Source organism: Polypterus senegalus, chromosome 8 (assembly GCF_016835505.1).
Source record: "Polypterus senegalus isolate Bchr_013 chromosome 8, ASM1683550v1, whole genome shotgun sequence".
NCBI lineage: Eukaryota > Metazoa > Chordata > Cladistia > Polypteriformes > Polypteridae > Polypterus > Polypterus senegalus.
Genome location: NC_053161.1, coordinates 61,245,264 through 61,265,065, shown reverse-complemented (window position 1 = coordinate 61,265,065; position 19,802 = coordinate 61,245,264). Strand labels below are relative to the sequence as shown.

The window sequence follows — 19,802 nt, the reverse complement described above, 5'->3', positions numbered from 1 at the left end:
AGCTAAGACTAGATAACTGGCTTTCTCATGTACCAACCATAGCCGCAAGCTACATGTTATGACAGCTCTTTGAACTTTCGGAATACTAAGATTTATAATGAGATTATAATATTTTGTGATGAATTACAATAAAGAATCTATGTAAGAAGAAAAGGAAGAAGTATGGCATTTTATAAATTGTTAAATTTGTTTAAATAATTTAGACAATTAATAATTACACATTTATAAGTTAATATTTCTATACTCTTTAAAAGTCTTGAGCAATCAGTGTTCTAAGTTTGCACATAGCTTTAGTTTTATGGTGGCATCCTCTGTGCTGTGATTAATTATGTGGAAAAGAGTGAAAACAGAAAAGGGAGGGACAGGAACTGATAATTGATACATCTAGATAGAGATAGTATGACTGCAATAAAAAAGAAACCCAAAAAAACATAGATTACATTTTGTGTCTTTAACCACTAGACCACTAACCCAACACACATTATTTAAATTAAACCAGTTGGCTACAGCTTATACTCATTCATACACCCAGCCTTGCAATAAAGGTTCTCTGCATTGAATGCACTGGTAATTTTGCAATCACTATGGACTTTTTACAGATTTTGTGGCAAGATGCCATGGGAGTACCCACAGTGTTTTCCATGAGCCAATTCAACAGTGGGTCAAAAGGTAAGACGCAATGAGTTTAGTGGTGGACAGCTAGCTACTGGGTGATAGACGGTATCTCCCTCGTGTCTACCTATTGACATCTGTAACTGACCATCAGACAGCAGCTGAACAGCAATACAACATAGCACATCAGCAAATCTGCAGTATTTGACTGCTGTACAGCTAATTAGCTGCTCAGACTTCCAAGCCGTTCGCATTAATCTTTAATACGTGACAAAATTGTTCGGAGTTAAAGGAAAGTTGTAAGAACTGTCCAACCTTGCTGAATGATGTCTACCAACTCTGTATCTTCAACTATATTTAGAAGTCTGCGGCCTGATGCAATCCGGTTGTACAATCATGAATTTTGTTGCCTAACATTGAGTTTTTAACAGCAGCATCATGCATGTTTTGCTCCTAAGGGATAAGCCAAGGATGTTGTACTTCAGTTTTCTCGCAATACGTTTATTGACAGTTTTGTCCTTTGAACCATCTGGGAGGGTTTTAAATCAAAAGCCATTGTAATCTCAGTCATTGTAATCAGAATAGCTGAGATCAGAGGTTACCAAACTTTAAGTCAAGGTCCCCCAAAATGGCATCTGGTAACATCTGGTCAGGGTTTCCACTAATATAAACCCAACATGATGAAAAACAAAATAATCATGGATCTTGGTTAATGTAGTGACACTGCATGATTTTATATAATAGTAGACCAGTTAATCAAAGCAAATCCTTAACTACAGCCGACTCTGGGTCAGAGGTTTGCAGCCTATTTTCTTAGGTCAACCCCCCTGGATTGCATCCGCCTTACCCGGAAGTGCTGCCAGAAGAGGATCCAGGAGCACCTGCAGCACTTCCAGGTGCACTTTAAAGGAGACTGCCTCACTGATAGACATGTATAGGTAGACGCCGCATGACCAGCAGCATCGCACATCAACGTTGGCGTCATATTGTGAGTGGCACTGCTGTGGAGTGAAGCAGTGGATAAAGATGCCTCACGCATCAAACCAGATCCCGGGGGGATTACATTTCATAGGTAAGGCTACAAAATTGTTTTGGTTATATTTGGCCATTAGAAAATCCTGTTTTATAATCTTAACTTTAGCTATGCCAGACTAAGCTAGCAAAGCTATGCATTCATGTGCTAGGTTACCATGGCAACAGCTGTGATTGATTGACTTTGTGGGGACAGACAGACAAGCATGTAAATCTATCACTTTGTACAATTTATGAAGCCAAACTGTTTCTAGCAGTGCAGTTTTTTTTTTTCCAAGAAATTCAACTGAAAAAGTGTAAAGATCTGTAAAAGTGGTGCATGTGTGTTTTAGGGGGCTGGAACAACAACCCTTCAGCTTGTCAATTTCAGGCCATTTTTCGTCGTCTCATGGTGCCTCTCCAAGCACATGTGGAAACGTGGCAGCACAGGATAAGACTGTCTCCCTGTCTGCTGTTCAGATGTCCTCTACACCAGCAGCAGCAACTGTGTATCCCTGCAACTGTGTGACCATAGCTATTTACCAACCCACTTTGGTGGCCTTGTGGAAAATGCCCTTGTTTACATCTCAGGGTTTGTCATTCGACAGATTTTGAGAAAGCTGTCCTGTGATGCTAGTTTGGTAACAGATGCTGTACCAGCATCATATGATCAAAGCTACCGCTTTCTCACTTTAAAAAACAAAGGAGGTTTGATGATTACTTCTGAGGGTACAGTTAAGGTGGTCAAAGTAGCTGAGTGTGTTATCCGACAGTCGACATTAGGGCAAGCTGCAAGTGTATCTTTGATCAATCAGTTTGTTCGGGCTGAGATTGGTTCAGATGATGCGTCTTTTTTCAAGGAGCACATTGAGGAAACACAGTTTGAAATTGACAACCATTATTTTATGCTCATGTCTTTAGTTGTGTCTGTCTTCCACAAACTAAGGCTGCACCATATTGCCAGACTGAATACTCTCAAGTTACAGAGTGGCAACAAATGGAAAAAGCTATGTAAGACAGTTCTGTTTCAAGGATTTTAGACCCTATCCTATGTATATTTAAGTAACCACATTGTGTGTGTGTGAGAGAGAGGGAGAGAGAGAGATTGAGAGCAGAATGAGTGAAAAGTTTTCAGAAATTATTAAGCCAATTTGTATACAATAAAATTGTTTATTTTTGTTATTGAGTGTATCATTTCACTGTTAAAAGAAAGACCAGACTGCCAGTTGCAGTCTTACTATTTTGACTTTCAGACATTGATCAAGTCTTCGTCTCAATAATTCTCATCCTTAGTGTATAAATGGATATAAATAATTGCATTTAAACTATTCGCCAAAATCTGTTGTATGTAAATGATACTGTTTTAATCGTTATTGTTTTTCTATCAGAAAACCGAATTTCCACATCTACCTGTATTAGTTTAAATGGCACTTTTGCAATATGGTGGATGCGCTGATGTATCATGTCGACTGGGCAACACAGTGAATGCGGCGTCTACCTATATATGTCTATGGCCTCACTCCGTTCAAGGAGCCAGAGTCGAGAGTTGGATGACAAAGCTTGTGTGGAGATGAGTGGAGGCGACAGAGGAGAAAAAGAGAGAGAAAGAGAATTAAAGAAAGAAAAAGAAAAAAGGGTTTGATCAGTATTGTGGGACTGTGTTGTACTTGTGGGGAACAGGGAAGATATTTCCCCAAAGGAAAAGAAATAAAAGTCTGTTGATTTTGCACTATAAGCTTTTAGTATACATTATACTGTATATGCTCTGTTGTGTAATTTTGGGGGTTGTTTCAATTTATTACTTTGTATTATGCTCCTCAGGCTATGTGGTCTTAAGCAAGCTCCAAAGTGAAATTAATGAATGTACTGGGCCATTGATGTGCAGAGTCTATTAACTAGTTAGTGTTCTTTAAATAGTGATGTCCATCATTTTAAATTGTAGATGCCTTGCCTGAGATGTGTTCCAATATCTTTTGCTTCTGGTAGATTTTTTTGTGAATAACCCTTTCGCAATAGAGATTTATATATTGTCTTTAGATGTGAAAATGTTTTATTTTTAGTTTCTAGTTTGTCCGGGTCTGATGAAGGGGTACAGTTCCAAAACACGTCGGCCTGATGGTCAATGATCTGAATATTCACTGTCAGAATTTAAAATCTTGGGTACTATTGCTTTGCTGAACTTCTGGACTGTAATACTTATAATTAAGGGTTGTTTACCTGACCTGTTATATTTTTACAAATATGTTTAACATGTTGGGAGCCTTGTGCTCAAATATAAAGTTAGAAGCTTGCCTGTTCAAGTTATAAAGTTAAAAAATGTTTGTATTTAAACTACTTGTGTAATAGAGGTTGGGTAAACTAAGTTTTCCTTATATAGTATATTTATTAAATTGCTGGTTTAATAGAATTCTGATGGTTTTTTGATTCAATCCTTCTTACCGATGAAAAGTTGTTTAAAATACGTAGGGAGAACTGCAACCTTCAGACACATGTGACACTTGAAAACATAGATGGGACTGTCAGTGAGTGCAAAGTTACATGCTCAAAAATAAACCTTAGTTTGCACACAAAAAATGCAGATCAAATCACTTGTGAAATGCAATCAAAAAATAAAAACAAAATGCTGAAATTGGTTAACTGATTAGATGTGCTGGACCAGACCCAACTTTATACTTCTTGACATAGGACACCAGCTGAATTTTATAGGGTGGCACAAATCTCTTTCCCTTTTAACCCTTCTTTACAAATACAGTAACAGTATGATACGTGTAAGCTTAATACATGAAATATATATATATATATATTGTCACACACGTGTGCATGGGAAGCAGCTGAAGGGCTTAGACAATACTGTTTATACATCTGCCCGGGGGGGGCGGGGTACGCTGACGCTCTTTCTGAGTTCTCTGCAGGTCTTACCCGGGAAATCCCACCAGGAGCCGCCATTTCCAGGAAGGACACACCACCTCCGGTTCCGGCCCCAAGAATGAGGTCACTTCCGGTTCCGGCCCCAAGGGTGATGTCACTTCCAGTTCCGGCCCAGAGGACGACATCATTTCCGCCCTCTGAGCTATAAAGCTCACTGCCTTGCTTAGGCAGGCAGTTCTGTCTTGGACTCTGTTGTGTAAACAACTGTTTTGATATGCCTCAAATTCTATTGCAGCCGGGAAACCGCATTAAACGGGTGGCTGCCCCAAACCTTTTCACGCCTCTGGTCTCCAGTTATTACAGTGGCGTAGTCGGCAGGATGGTGTCCCCGAAGAACCGGGACACGGACCTTCAAGGAACCAGGTGGGTGAGTACCGGGGCCGAGTTTCGGGGCAGGGAGTGCGCCGGAGGGTCAGGAAGGACGCGGTGCAGGCTCTGCTCCACGAGCATAACCCGGGGCTACCAACCCATCTCGTGGAGAAGGTAGAGGGGACCCACAGGCGTGGGCTGGCTTCTGGGAAAACACACGAGTGGCTCAGTATGCTCTTCTGGGTAGGAAAGCCGAGCCGCCCATCGGGACCAAGGTCCCTGTTAACGATGGGCTGTCCCCAGGCCGGCAGGTAAAGAATATAATAGACTGGGAGTTTAACCCAACGAAAGGGCTGTCAGAGCAGGCTATGGCTCTCTGGCAACAGGTGGGTGAGTGGCTACGGCCATTTGATTTGACCCCCTTGCAAATAGTGCAGCAAGTGGCCTGTTTTTTGCTGCTACAGCGAATACCCCAGGAATTTGCCCAGCCGGCCTGGGGAGAATTCCATTCTGGACGAGCTGCTACAGCTCCTGCAACCCAGAGGCCGGCTGTGAAACCGGGAGGGCAGACCAGCCGCTCTGTGGACTACCCGGAGTTATGTCCTACAAAGCAGTCCCTTCCACGCAATCCAGAGCCTGTTCCGAAGTCGCCGGGCCGTCTGGCTTGCGACCTGTCGGGGAACAAGGCGGACCGTAGGGGACAATGGCGGGGTTGTTTGTGTGCCCTTAGCAATCCCCTGGCGGATGAACATACGGGAGAGCTTATTATTAATGGACATATGGTAACAGCGCTGTTTGATTCCGGCAGTAGCGTGTCTGTCGTTGCTCGCCGTTTTGTTCTACCGCAACAATGGATTAAAAAGACCAGTCTAAAATGTATACACGGAGATATCCGCCGTACAATACCGCCCGGTGTTACGTATGTCTCGGAGGAACCCTTCGGCTTACGAGCGGTACACCGGATCCTCCGCTTCCGTAATCCTCGGGCGGGACTGGTCTGACAGTAACGCGTAGTTTAGAAAGCATTCCCCGAAAAGCTTTTGGCCTCGTTATAGATGATAAAGACTCATCTCAAGCTGCTTCCACACCGTGTAATCAGCCGACAGGGAGTGGGGCGGTAGGCCAAGAGAGTGACGAAGATACTCCCGGACCGTCGCGGGCTACTACGTCATCCACTAGCGCCCCGGCAGCGAGGAGGATTCTCCGCCCCTTGAGGTCAGACCGACCCGCTCTCTGAGTTGCACTTTCAGTTTAGAGCGACTCCGGCTTCTTTCAAGAGAGAACAGTGGAATGACGACTCTCTGAAGCACATAAAGAATGCAGTGGTTCTCGTTAACGCCAACGACGCATTTGCCCATGCCACAGGGACCTCACTTTGTCATGGATAATGAATTATTGTATCGGGTTGCTGAACATGAGGGAAGGTCCGGAAGTTGTTGCTAGTCCCGCGGACCTACCGGCGGCAGGTTTGCGAAGTTAGCCCACTCTCACCTTCTTGGAGGCCATCTCGGCTCCGATAAAACATTAGAGCGCATTAAGCTCCGTTTTTTGGCCGGGATTAATGAGGAGGTTCGCGCTTTTGCATTTCCTGCCGGAGTGTCAACTGCGGCAAATTCCTAGGAAGGACCGTGCTCCTCTGATTCCCCTTCCCCTTATTGACGTTCCTTTGACAGGATTGGGGTGGATATAGTAGGACCCTGGAGCCCTCAGCCCGAGGATATAAATATATACTCGTCCTCGTGGATTATGCAACCCGATTCCCTGAAGCCGTTCCATTGCGCGGCTACCACTAAAAATATTGCACGGAACTAGTAGGAGTCTTTTCACGCGTGGGCATTCCTAGAGAAGTCCTGACGGACCAAGGAACGCCTTTCACCTCGGAAACGCTCAAGGAGACTGCCAAGTTACTGAAAATAAAGCATTTAAAACCTCGTGTATCATCCTCAAACCGATGGGCTAGTGGAGAGATTCAATCAAACTCTCAAGCAAATGCTACGTAAGGTAGTCAGCAAGGATGGGAGGAATTGGGACCAACTCCTCCCCCTTGTCCTCTTTGCCTACGGAAGTCCTCAAGCCTCTACGGGTTCTCTCCCTTTGAATTACTATACGGAAGACAGCCCGGGGCTTATTAGATATTTTAAAAGAGGGCTGGGAAGGGGAGGCACAGCCCTCCACTAACATTTTGGAGTATATCGCCCAGTTGCGCGATAGATTTGATGTAATAAGACCTATACTAAAAGTCATATCGAGGAGGCACAATCAGCACAGGCCCGCCTGTATGACCGTGTACGACTCTCCGGGAGTTCCAACCGGGGGATCGCGTCATGGTATTGGTTCCTACTTCACACTCTAAACTGCTCGCACATTGGCTAGGCCCCTACGAAATTAAGGAGAGGAAGGGATTGGTCGACTATTTGGTGAAACAGCCCAATCGCCGACCAGCTGAGCGAATATATCATGTAAACCTGCTGAAACCGTGGAAGGAGAGGGATCCCGATCCCTCCTCCGACAGCCCTGCTCTCTTCGCGAAGTAAGTGCCCTTAATTTCGCGAACAGCTATCTCCCAGACAGAGACAGGAGCTCAAGCAGCTATCCGCCGGTCCCAGAGGTGGTAAGTGAACAGCCAGGTCGGACCTCTCTGATTGCGCATGACATAGTGACTGACCCGGGGTGATCGTCCGTGAGCGACCCTACAGACTCCCGGAGGCAAAGAAAGTAGAAGTGGAACTGGAAATCAAGCGAATGCTGGCACTAGGAGTGATCGAGGAAAGTAGTAGTCCCTGGTCCAGCCCCATCGCCTTGATTGCTAAGCCTGACGGCAGTTGGAGGTTTTGCAATGACTTCCGTCGGCTCAACCAAGTTTCCGATTTGATGCTTATCCCATGCCTCGCGTGGGCGACCTCCTCGAGACTGGGACCAGCCAAATTCTTGACTACACTTGACATGACAAAGGGGTACTGGCAGGTTCCTTTAACGGAGTCCGCAAGGAAAAACGCGTTTAGCACTCCTAGCGGACACTGGCAGTATCGTGTCCTTCCATTAGGGTTACACGGGCCTGCGACTTTTCAGCGCCTGGTGGACAAAGTGCTCCGCCCCATAACTCGCTCTGTGCTGCCTATCTGGATGACGTTGTCATCTATTCCAGCACCTGGAAGGAGCACATACAGCAGGTCACAGCAGTATTACGGACATTGGGAGGCGGGCTCGCATCAACCCCAAGAAATGTTACTTGGGTTGAGAGAAGCCAAATATTTGGGCTACCTAGTGGGCGGGGTACTGTGAGGCCACAGTGTTCCAAGTTGCAAGCCATAATGGCCTGGCCCGTCCCAAACCAAGCGGCAAGTCCAATCCTTTCTCGGTTTGGCGGGTACTACCGCCGGTTTGTGCCTCGCTTCTCGAGAGAGCGCGCCTTGACCGACTTGACAAAGAAAAGAGCTCCTAATACGGTGGTATGGTCTGATAAAGCGGGGCTGCATTCAGTGACTTAAAAGGGCTCTGACTTCAGCACCTATCTTAATCTCCCCTAACTTCTCTCCCTTTGTCCTCCAGACGGACGCTTCGGACACAGGCTTGGGAGCCGTGTTGAGCCAAAGCGCCGACGGTGTTGAACACCCGTTATGTACCTGAGCGGAAACTGTTGGACCCGAGACCAGGTACGCGGCGGTGGAGAAGGAGGCTTTGGCGATCAAATGGGCGGTGACGCAGCTGCGGTACTACCTCTTGGGTCGCGTGTTCACTCTGGTGACGGATCATGCGCCTTTAAAGTGGATGGCCCTTCACAGGGAGTCGAATCCGCGGGTCACGAGGTGGTTTCTTGACCTGCAGCAGTACAAATATACGCTCGCTCATGACAGGGGTCCCTTCATGCCAACGCCGATGCCCTCTCCCGGGCCCACGACCTCTCGGTGCAGGTCGACCGACCCGACGGGTCGGGGCTGAGGGGAGGCTTGTCACACACGTGTGCATGGGAAGCAGCTGAAGGGCTTAGACAATACTGTTTATACATCTGCCCAGGGCGGGTACGCTGACGCTCTTTCTGAGTTCTCTGCAGGTCTTACCCGGGAAATCCAACCAGGAGCCGCCATTTCCAGGAAGGACACACCACCTCCGGTTCCGCCCCAAGAATGAGGTCACTTCGGTTCCGCCCCAAGGGTGATGTCACTTCCAGTTCCGGCCCAGAGGACGACATCATTTCCGCCCTCTGAGCTATAAAGCTCACTGCCTTGCTTAGGCAGGCAGTTCTGTCTTGGACTCTGTTGTGTAAACAACTGTTTTGATATGTCTCAAATTCTATTGCAGCCGGGAAACCGCATTAAACGGGTGGCTGCCCCAAACCTTTTCACGCCTCTGGTCTCCAGTTATTACAAGATATATATATACATATATATATATATACAGTATTTATTGTGATGGATGGCCGGGGATCATGCCATACCGGGAGACCTGGAGGAGGGCAATTTATACCCCGGAACATGAGACGGCAGCCCCCCCCTGGGTTGCATAGGGGCCACGGGCTTGGGGCTTAGAAGCTCCAACCTATTGTGCTCTGTGGCCACCGCCGGGGGTGCCTGGACAGCTCTGGATTCAAAAGCAGCACTTCCACCACACCCAGAAGTGCTGAAGGAGGTTAATCAGGAAGCACCTGGAGCACTTCTGGGTGCACTATAAAAGGGGCCGCCTCACTCCATTCAGGGAGCCAGAGTCGGGAGGAAGAAGAAGGACTAGCAGCAATAGAGAGAGAAGAAAGGTCTGTGAGAATTAGTGCTAGTGGGTTGTGTACTGTGTGTGAGGTGCAAAGAACTGTGCAGTGAGAAATGAAATAAATTGAGTGTGCATTCTGGACATCTCTCAGTCTGTGTCCAGGCTTCTTTTACAATATATATATAAGGGTTCTTAGTGTGCAGAAAATGACACGACCAAAGAAAACCTGAACTGTAGACCACTGCACTGCTTCTAATCCATATAAAAAAACAAAATGAAATTGTTTGTGACTGTTCGAACACATTGGTTTTTGTCAGTTGTCCTTCTATTTGCTCCTGGAGGTCAGAAGATGATGCTGTTATGATAATAAAATAAAAGAAATACTTTTCAGTTGTCATTAATGACACAGGAAACCATCTTCTGGTTATTGTAGTGGATGCTTAACAGAACTATCATAAAGCAGCATTAAGTCAAGAATCTCAGGTTCAAGGGTTGTTGTTAATATAATTATAAATTTAAGAACAGAGCAATAAGATAAAAAAAAAACTTCTAATAAAAATCTGTCCTAAAATGCATTGTGAAATAACCTGTTTAAGGCTAATTGTGGAAATGATGTACAAAAACAGATCCATAAAATATAGCATTCCTGCATAGGGATACTGACTTTTTATAACATTTTACTGTTTTTCTTAGCACCACTGCCAGTATTCAGTGCTTGGCAGAAACCTTTTCAAGGCAAAATATCAGCCTTTAAAACATACTAGAGCTATTGGGTGCCTTAGGATTCAACAGGATTCAGTCTGTTTTTGATTGTACTTTTTGGCATTTGTTTATGATGTGTAGAATGTTCAGGTGGGTGTGAGTATATAATTGTATTGTGGTATTAAATATGTGACTTTTGTTCAGCATTAATAACTGTAGAACCACGGTATTAACAGTAATGTTAATAGAACTTTATTTTCTTATGATTTATCTACATTAATCATTGATATCCATTTTCTATCACTGTGTGTTTATGTATGGTTTAATAATTTACTGATGGTACATTTTAGTTTCAAGTATAAGTAAATGCTCTTGACTCTAAAGAGTACAAAAGCACTCACACATCCATGATATGACAGGTCTGGCAATATGAAGAATGCCTTTTAGCATTATGTTCCAAAAGCTTTATGACTGTAATTCTGCCAACTGAAGAATGATATCCTTCAATATTATACAGTAATGCAGCTGACAAATGTTGCATCTGTTTTTTCCTTCAGTTAAAAAGAAGTGAATGAATAAAAAATTATTTCAATAAAACAAAAGATTATATTTTATGTATAAAGAATTCTTAACACTATAAGAAGGTTAGGAGTGCCTAAAGATGTTAGTACAGAATATTAAACATAGTCAAAGAATAAATGAGTACAACAAAATACTAATGTTACTGCAAGAATTGCTTTTACCTGAAAGCATTAAAGCATATTTTGCAGTTAACTTATACTCGAAAGACACATCTAAAAGCATAAATATAAAAGACAAGCACCTTAATTGAAAAATGGAATGGAAAAGTATGCAATCAACTTTTGCACATGGATTTGTAATAAAAGATTAAAGTGTTGGAAGCTAATAATATTGTAACCATATTGACAAATACTTACTGGTATTCCATGTAATTGAGGTTTATCTAACAAATTATGCAATTCATTTTTTGAAGCTTCAACTTTTTCTAAGTCTGCTGCATCAACCATATATCTGGAAACCAAAAAATTAAGGTGGTAAATCAAATAGTCATTTAATTAACTACACAGCCAGATTATGCAAGTTGACATAAAATTGCTACCATAACCTATTATACTATATACTTGTTAGCATATTGTTTGCTGCTGCTTACTAAAACCTCTAAGAAACCACGCTTAATTCCTATACACTATGTGGATAGAGTTTACATGCTGTCCCCAGTTGTATAGACTTTGTGTAGGAATTAAGTTTCCACCATCATCATCATCCAAAGACCAACATGAAATGTTAATAGGTGACAGTTTAAAATGGCTCAAAACATGGAAATATGTTATAAAATTAACTAATGTTCCATTTAGGGTTTGTCCATCTTTTATGAATAATTGTTTTAGGACAAGCTCATAATTTTGAAAAAGTAGTATTCAAAAATAGATGAATGGATGGCATTACACTGATCACACTGGAACTGGTGTAGCAACTGGCTTGTTACATGTATCTACAATAATAATGGTTTGTTTTAAAATGTACTGCAAAAGAATAACTTTTATTATGAATCCAGTCACTTACACTATTGCATTTACCCCTCTGCAGTATCTTTCCCACATACTACGAAATCGTGGCTGTCCTCCAATGTCCCATATCTGTAAATTAAAAAAAAATGTAACTGTGACATGAAACCAACACTGTCTACAACAGCCATTCTCTTAAATTGCTTCTTTTTTATAAGCCTATATCAACTTTATTTTTCAAGAATATCCAGAAACTTTCTATCCTTACACTGCCTTTGCTTTATCTATGTACCGTTGCAAAAAGCTTTACTTTGCTGGACTTCCTGTATTGTTGTTTCACAGTGTATTACATTATTTTTGATTTCTGATAATGTGTAATTCCTCATTTTACTGTCAGTAGCACCTAGAAGAGTTCTTCCCAAGATCAAGAGTCCCACCCCAGATGTTACTGCTAATGATATTACTACTGACCAATGTACAAGTCTGCTTCAATGTGCACTTTTCATAAGCCATGAAATAACATAACATAACAAAATGAAATGTTAAAACGCTTCTAAAACCTGCAGACTTGTGGGGGAACATTTGTCACAAGGTAGGAAATGGCTATAAAATATTTTTTCTTTTGCTTGAGCTTGATAGGGTAGAATGAGTGCCACAACCACACAATTGACGCACCTCTTATGTTATTGTAGACTACCACAGCGCATGGCTTAATGGCTTACACATTTCCCCTGACACAAAAGACAGTTACTGCACTGTGAACAGTGCCTAGGGAGCTAATATGATTCTTGTCTTTCAACTTAATTGCAATCATTTTGCTTTTTTGCCACGCATCTGGTTCAGTTTCAGTTTATTCTAAAACTGACTTTGCAGCTTCTTGTTTACATGCCATTGTGTTTTGTTTGAAGACTTCAACTCACTCATAAATACTAATGAGTTATCATAGGGTGGCAAAAAAAAATATTTTTTGCAGCAAAATTTTATTTTATCCACCGGACAGCAGCAGAATAAAGTCCTCAGAGTTATTCTGGCGTAACACTGTAAAGCAGATCATTACACGTCATCCAGAGTTTGACTCACGCTTAAACATAATTACACAGAAGTCTAAGCCCAAATCCCACATGGGATTAACACCAAGAAAGTTAATTCAATTCTTTGTTGCAGGAAGCAAGAGCTATCTTTGAAACTTTGGCTATAAGGGAGCAACTCTTCCAGAACAGAGTGCCAGTCTATCACAGGGCCCACTCATCTACACATCTATAATTACATTATCTTGGGGGTAATTTAGAATTGTCACTCCTACCATCCTTCTGTAGCCACTGCTCTACATGATGCTTTTGTCTTCTCCATCAACTTGATTGTTCCATGTAGGGAGAAAATGCATTTTTATTTTTGTTAAATGTGGCTGTAGCTGATGGAAACGCTACACTGAAGATTAACTTGAGCTATTTGACAGATTCTCTGTCCCTCTACTTTTCTGGGAAGCATGGCTTTAAAAGCCTTTTCCTTAAAGTTTGGTCAAAGTTGTGACTTGCTGACAAATAGCAGTATATCTGTGACTGAGAGCCCATTATAGCAAAACAAATACTTCTATTTTTTTAACTAGGTATAAATAATAAGAAGAAAGGATTAATGACTGCATTGAACAGTTTTATGGAATCATCAATTTAATCTGGAATTTTCAAATGCATTTCAGGGACTCAGTCTGAACTGTACCCCCTTTTTTGATCACGTCCCAGGGAATGTTTCCATGAAGGGCTGTGTTTTCAAGTGTTATATTCTTGTGAAGAGTGCAGTTGAGTTTTCACTTGCTTTTTTAATGCAGCTGTGCACAAGTCATACACACTTCATGCTTTGCGGACAAGCCATGAAAAAATAAAGTAAAAATATTAACAATAATAATAAAAAATATGAGATAAGAAATTGGTGGCATAGTGGTAAGTGCTGCTGCCTCACACCAAGGAGACTAGGGTCCAAGTTTTGGTTGCTCCCTGTTTGGATTTTGAATGTTCTCTCTGTATCTGATGGATTTCCTCCAGACACTCCAGTACGAAGACAGGCAGGTTAGGTGTATTGTCAATGCTAAATTGGCCCAATTGTGTGTTTGTGTGTGAAAGAATTCACCAAGCGATTGACTGGCATCCTGTCCACGGGTTGTTCCTGCATTGCACCCAATGCTTGTTGGGATAGGCTCTAACTTCCTCATGACCCTGCTCTGGATAAGAGGATTTAAAAAATGAATGGATGGATGGAGAGATAGATTAATTAAGCATATACAGAACAAACACATGAATATCAACCAGAACATTTACCTTATGTTTGAATATATTTGAATAAATACTGTACTTATTTTATATGAGTAATATGAGTAGTTTTGACGAATTTGATAGCCTTACTTCTGAGTGAATAATGTTCATAAGGAGTGGTTATAAGATAAACTATTTAGAAAAAAGATGTTTTTTACAAGAAAAATCCATTCAGCCCAACAAAGCTTGCCAGTCTTATCCACCTAATTTCCCAAAAATAACATGCGTTCATGGTTCTCTATGTGAAGAAAAATTCTGTAACATTTGTGCAAAAGTTATTCTTAAAACTAGATTCCCTGAAGCCTACGAAAAAACTAATCCCAGACCACCTTAAATTCCTTCGCCCCTCTCCTCATCAGCATCTTTTGTTTTGTAAATGTTTCAATCAGCACAAGCAGCAAGCTGCCTGTTATCCCATCCCCACAACACCTAACCAGACAGAGCTGAAGTCAGTTGCAAACTTCTCCCAGCTCAAGTCTCTTTATCATAGTATGAGATGCTTGGACTTGTATAGGGTAAGTAATATATTGTTATTTGGAACACATGCATTGAATGTGTGTTCTGTGTCTGCAACGATCTGTGTAAGTGTAAGATTAAAGGAGATGCAAGGCAAGAAATGCTGAACACATACCTAAAGCAGAAACTTTTTCCATGTTATACTAATAATGACGTATCATTTGTATTAAGTGTATTATGTGTGAAGAATTTGGTCCAAATATCAAATAAACATGTGCAATTTAAATCAAGAATATAACCAAAGTAAAAAAAAAATCATTCAATTTACATATTGTTGTCAATGAGTTACAAACCCAAGCTCAAATGTCAATCGACAGAAAGTTGATATGTATTCTTAGTTGGTGCAGAGGTAAGAACTGCTGCCTTATAACCAAAAGGTTCCGGGTGCTCCATGTTTTGAGTAGTGAGCTACTATTGTTATTACTATAATATATTAAAAACATACATTTGATTTGAGTCTGCAACACCCGGTGTAAATTTTGCCTACTTGTAAAAGTTACCATATTTTTTTAATATTAAGTTTTATTCTGTCAGTGTCATTCACGTGGTACAACACCCTTTCCTCTCCCTCTCTGAGTTGATGATGTTTATCTCCATTCTTTTCTGGATGATGACTACTCAGAACTATTTGTTGTACAGGCAATCAAAGATAAGATGTCCCGTGACTGCTATCAGACTGCACAAAGGCAGAACCCTAACAACAGAAAGCTTCTTCACAGTGGTTTTACAGTGCTAATAGACTGTAGCACCATAACACAACTCTGCTTGGCACCAAGCAGGGTGTTACAGACTCAAATTAAATGTATGTTTTTATTGCATTATAGTAATAACAATAGCAGCTCAAAATGCGGAGTGCCCGGACTGAAACCCGGAAACCTTTTGGTTATAAGGCAGCAGTTCTTACCTCTGCACCATCCAAGAATACATATCAACTTTCTGTCGATTGAATTTAAGCTTGGGTTTGTAACTCAATAGCAACATGTAAATTGAATGATTTTTATTTTTACTTTGGTTATATTCTTGAATAAAAGCGCACGTTTATTAGATATTTGGACTAAAGTCTTTACACATTATACACTTCACGTCATCATTAGTATAACATGGAAAAAGTTTCTGCTTTAGGTATGTGTTTAGCATTTCTTGTCTTGCATTTCCTTTCATCCTACAATTACACAGATTTTTATAGACAAGAAACACACATGAAATGAATCTATTCCAAATAACGATGTATTATTTACATATATACAACTCCAGGCACCTCACACCACGATAAAGAGACTTGAGCTGGGAGCAGTTTGTGACTGTCTTCAGCTCTGTCTGTCTGCAGGGGGATGGGATAACAGGCAGCTTGCTGCTTGTGCTGACGGACACATTTGCAAAACAAAAGACGCCTGTGATGAGGAGAGTTACAAAGGAATTTAAGGAGGCCTGGGGTTACGAGTTTTTTCATATGTTTCAGGGATTCTAGTGCTAACAAGTTTCCAATTGTGTCTCCATATTCCTAACTCATTCTGAAGTAACGGCCTGGATCTACTGTATTCATTCACTTAACTGGGCACAATTTCTGGGCACAATTTCGAGTTTTCCAAGAATTCTCCTATTGGATCTCCAGACATCATTACTAGAAAATGTTGCATGTTGAAGCATAAAAAGCTATGTATACACCTTAAAGGGAACATTGGTTACAGGGTTCACAAATACATTACAACAGACTCACATATGGGCAAATATCTTTCCAAAAAATGCTCAAAATATGCTCTTAAAATATCAAAATGTGTTTCTCCATAGAAAGTTAAAAAAAAAAGTAAACATCAAACACTAAAAAGGGAAATATATCTAAAGATTAAAACTACAGATTCCTTTTCAAACAGCTGCAGATCCCTGTGACTCTTTATTTTGCTATGTTAATAAAAAAAGGCACAGGGTCAGATTCTGTGATTAGAAAGCACAGATATCTGGTCAAAATGCTTTACTCTAATGGGTAAGTGTGTGTGGCTTGCTAAAGGGTCAGCAGCAGGAATTAGTTTATTTATACCTATGTCAAATTTAAAAGCATTATAATGACTACATCCTTATAACATTTTCTAATGTATTCATTTGAATACAATCATGAAACGCCATAGTATTTATGTTAGGCATTTTGGGTCATAAATTTAATATATAATTCATTAATTCGTTCATTAAGTCACTTTCCTAACCTGCTTATCCTGAGCAGGGTCACAGTGAAGCTGTAGTCTAACCCAACAAGCATCAGGTGCAAAGCAGGAACAATCCCTTGACAGGGTGCCAGTTCATCGCAGGGTCAACACACTCAATTTAGCAATGCCAATCCATGTAACCTGCATATCCTTGGACTGTGGGAGGAAACTGCAGCAACCAGAGGAAATCAACATGAACATGGGGAGAACATGCAAACTTTATACAGGGAGCACCAAGGACACAAACCCCAATCAATTCTTACTAGGTATCAGGGTACCAGCACAGTTATATAATTTAACCTTAAAAATGTTTAATACACTTTTTTCTTTTTACTTATCTGTATCATACATTAGCTGGGTTGTCCTTTTCTCATATGAGTAACAAACTAAGATTCAGTGAAGGGCCCGGTTTTGAAAGAACTAAATACTGACAAATTATATATGTATAAAATGACAAAAATTGCAGATTTTGACTAAAATCTCATATACATTCAATACAACTGAGGTGTTATGCTACAAAAATGTAAATATCTGAACTTCAAATTTTTGGACCAAACTTCAGACACATTACTGATGAAATACAGTACATGAGCCAAATTGACCTGTCCACTTCAGACTATTACTTAGTGAAAAACCACACATACTTTTAATCCGGTGCAGAGCACTCCAGTTTTGTTTAATCTAATCAGACAAGTGTGAAGTAAAATTTACATTGAAGTTTTGAAATAATATTCCAGTTATGCTGGATAACACAGGAAGTACATTATAAAGTGTTTTTTTTTATATATTAAAGCATACTACTAGAAATTAAAAACACCTTTACTCACTTTTATTGTAACATTCCCTTTTGTAATTTTTCTCATATTAAAGCCCACAGTTGGAATCATGTCTTCAGTAAACTGCCCAGACTGAAAACAAGAAACAAAATATTGAAATAGTATTGAGGTACACAACAGCCTATAGAATAAGTCTAGCACTGAAAAGAAACTTTAAAATACAACAGCAAAACACTTTAAATAATCTTTTTTTGCTTTCATTATGTTAAATGCTATCATGTTTATCTAAATATTTTCTCAGCATAGAGGCATGTGTAATTACAAGTATCTTACTCTTTAAAAATTTTTCCACTTAACTGAATAAATAGGTGCCCAGGCTGGAAATTGCTTCCTTGAAGGACTCTTCACGACAAGTAGAATATTTAAATTCAGTGTCTCAACATTTCACTCAGGACACACAGGCAACCACAGCTAATTATATTATTTCCCCACAAACATCTGCATATCTATCCATTTTGCCAACTGGCTAGGTAAGTCTAATGTGTAAAAGGATAGCAGCCCACTGTAAGACACATTCAAGCACACAACCACACCAGGCCAGTTAGGAGTAGCTAATTGAAATAACATAGAATATACAGACTATCCCCGGGTTACGTACAAGATAGGGACTGTAGGCTTGTACTTAAGTTGAATTTGTATGTAAGTCGGAACATGTACATTATTTTAATAAATGCTATTGTTGACCGACTGTAAACAAGTGCTCTGCAAATGAATGATGGAGTTTCACCTCTTTCTGACCTTTTTATTATTTCTACTTTATTTTCAATGGTGATGGCTTTTCTCTTCTTTACTATATCACCAGCACTTGCATCAGATTTGTGTTTCAGAGACATTCTTTAAAGGTGAAGACAAAAGGTTAAGATGTGCTCTTCTGCACAGCACTGTACACGTTATCACAGCAGGAAGGCACCAGACATCAACACGTCTGATGTATAGGGTGGACCAAATCTAATCATGCAATTTTCATTACACTATAACTTATTCAGTTTATTACATAGAAAATAACCCGAAAAATCCTGGACCATCGAGGAGTGTGCGAACTGACAACATGAAGAATCATCTTTGCGCCAAACTGGAATCGTCCCCGCATAACTCAAAGTCATCCAGACGATCTGGATCTGCATAATTAGATCTAGACCACCCTGTACTGACAAGAGACAACTTTCTGCTATGTGCGTAACAGTACAAGCAGACTTGCTATTGAGAATGAATGGGGGCAGCGAGGGCTGGTTCATGACCAGCCCACCTCACAGTCACCTCCACTACAGTATGCTGCCTGCACTGCATTCAACATGCAGCCATCCGAGGCACACTACAATGCTACCCCCCACCGCCACGTTCACCCTTAATGGCCTCCATTCAGCCACAACCGGGTCACCGCTTACAGCATTACCAGCCGCCCACCGAGAATGAACAGACAGCCGTGTTTGGTGGGCAGGCAGTGAAACCACTTGCTGCCGGGAGTCGCCCGAGGGACGCTACACTGCACAAGCAGTGAAATTGCCCCACTCCAGCCTCCGTCCAGCCACCACTTGCAGCTTCCCCAGGCTGAAGATGGAGCGGCAGTTACTGAAGCGCATGCATCGCAGCTGCGGCCCCATTCATATGTCGTAGGTCGAATGTCCGTAACCTGGGGACTACCTGTATATCTTTGAGAAGTGAAGTGAAACATAAGAACCTAGGAAACCTGCAAACTCCACACAAACAAGGATCTAAACAGTGTGGAAATTCTGCCATTTTTAATTATAAGAGTAGTATATTTTTTATTATTATAATTAGAGATGGTAAGACATTAAACATATTTTAAAAGTTATGTCTTTATGCTAAAAATATAAAAAGACACATATGAAAATTAGTAATGGAAAACTTTTAACTAGAAAAAACCTCAAAAACTTACTAAAGAGTAATATTTAATGGATGAGTCAAACTGAGTCAAATTTTTAAAGTCACATACTCCTGATACTTTAAATGTCCTCTGATTTTGCTTTTTACATTTTTTTTAAAACTTTAAAGCTTAATGTGTGAAACACAAGAAAAATCAAAGAAATGACTGAAATTTAGCATTTGCATGTTTTTATTCAGAAATGATGTATGTTGTTTTGCTGTGTTAATAAGGGTATATGGTTTGTTCTTCATGGAAACACTAAATGAATTTTA

General features: G+C 40.9%; 1 protein-coding gene across 1 annotated transcript in view; it reads right to left on the bottom strand.

Annotated features, from left to right (window-relative positions):
* The window catches only part of LOC120533980 (ADP-ribosylation factor-like protein 8B-A), a 52,715-nt gene that overhangs the window by 16,055 nt on the left and 16,858 nt on the right, over window positions 1-19,802 (bottom strand). The window contains exons 2-4 of the mRNA XM_039761156.1: window positions 17,637-17,717; window positions 11,848-11,921; window positions 11,202-11,295 (exon numbers count right to left, since the gene is read on the bottom strand). Of these exons, the coding sequence (XP_039617090.1) occupies window positions 11,202-11,295; window positions 11,848-11,921; window positions 17,637-17,717 (249 nt within the window). The remainder of the gene's footprint in view (window positions 1-11,201; window positions 11,296-11,847; window positions 11,922-17,636; window positions 17,718-19,802) is intronic.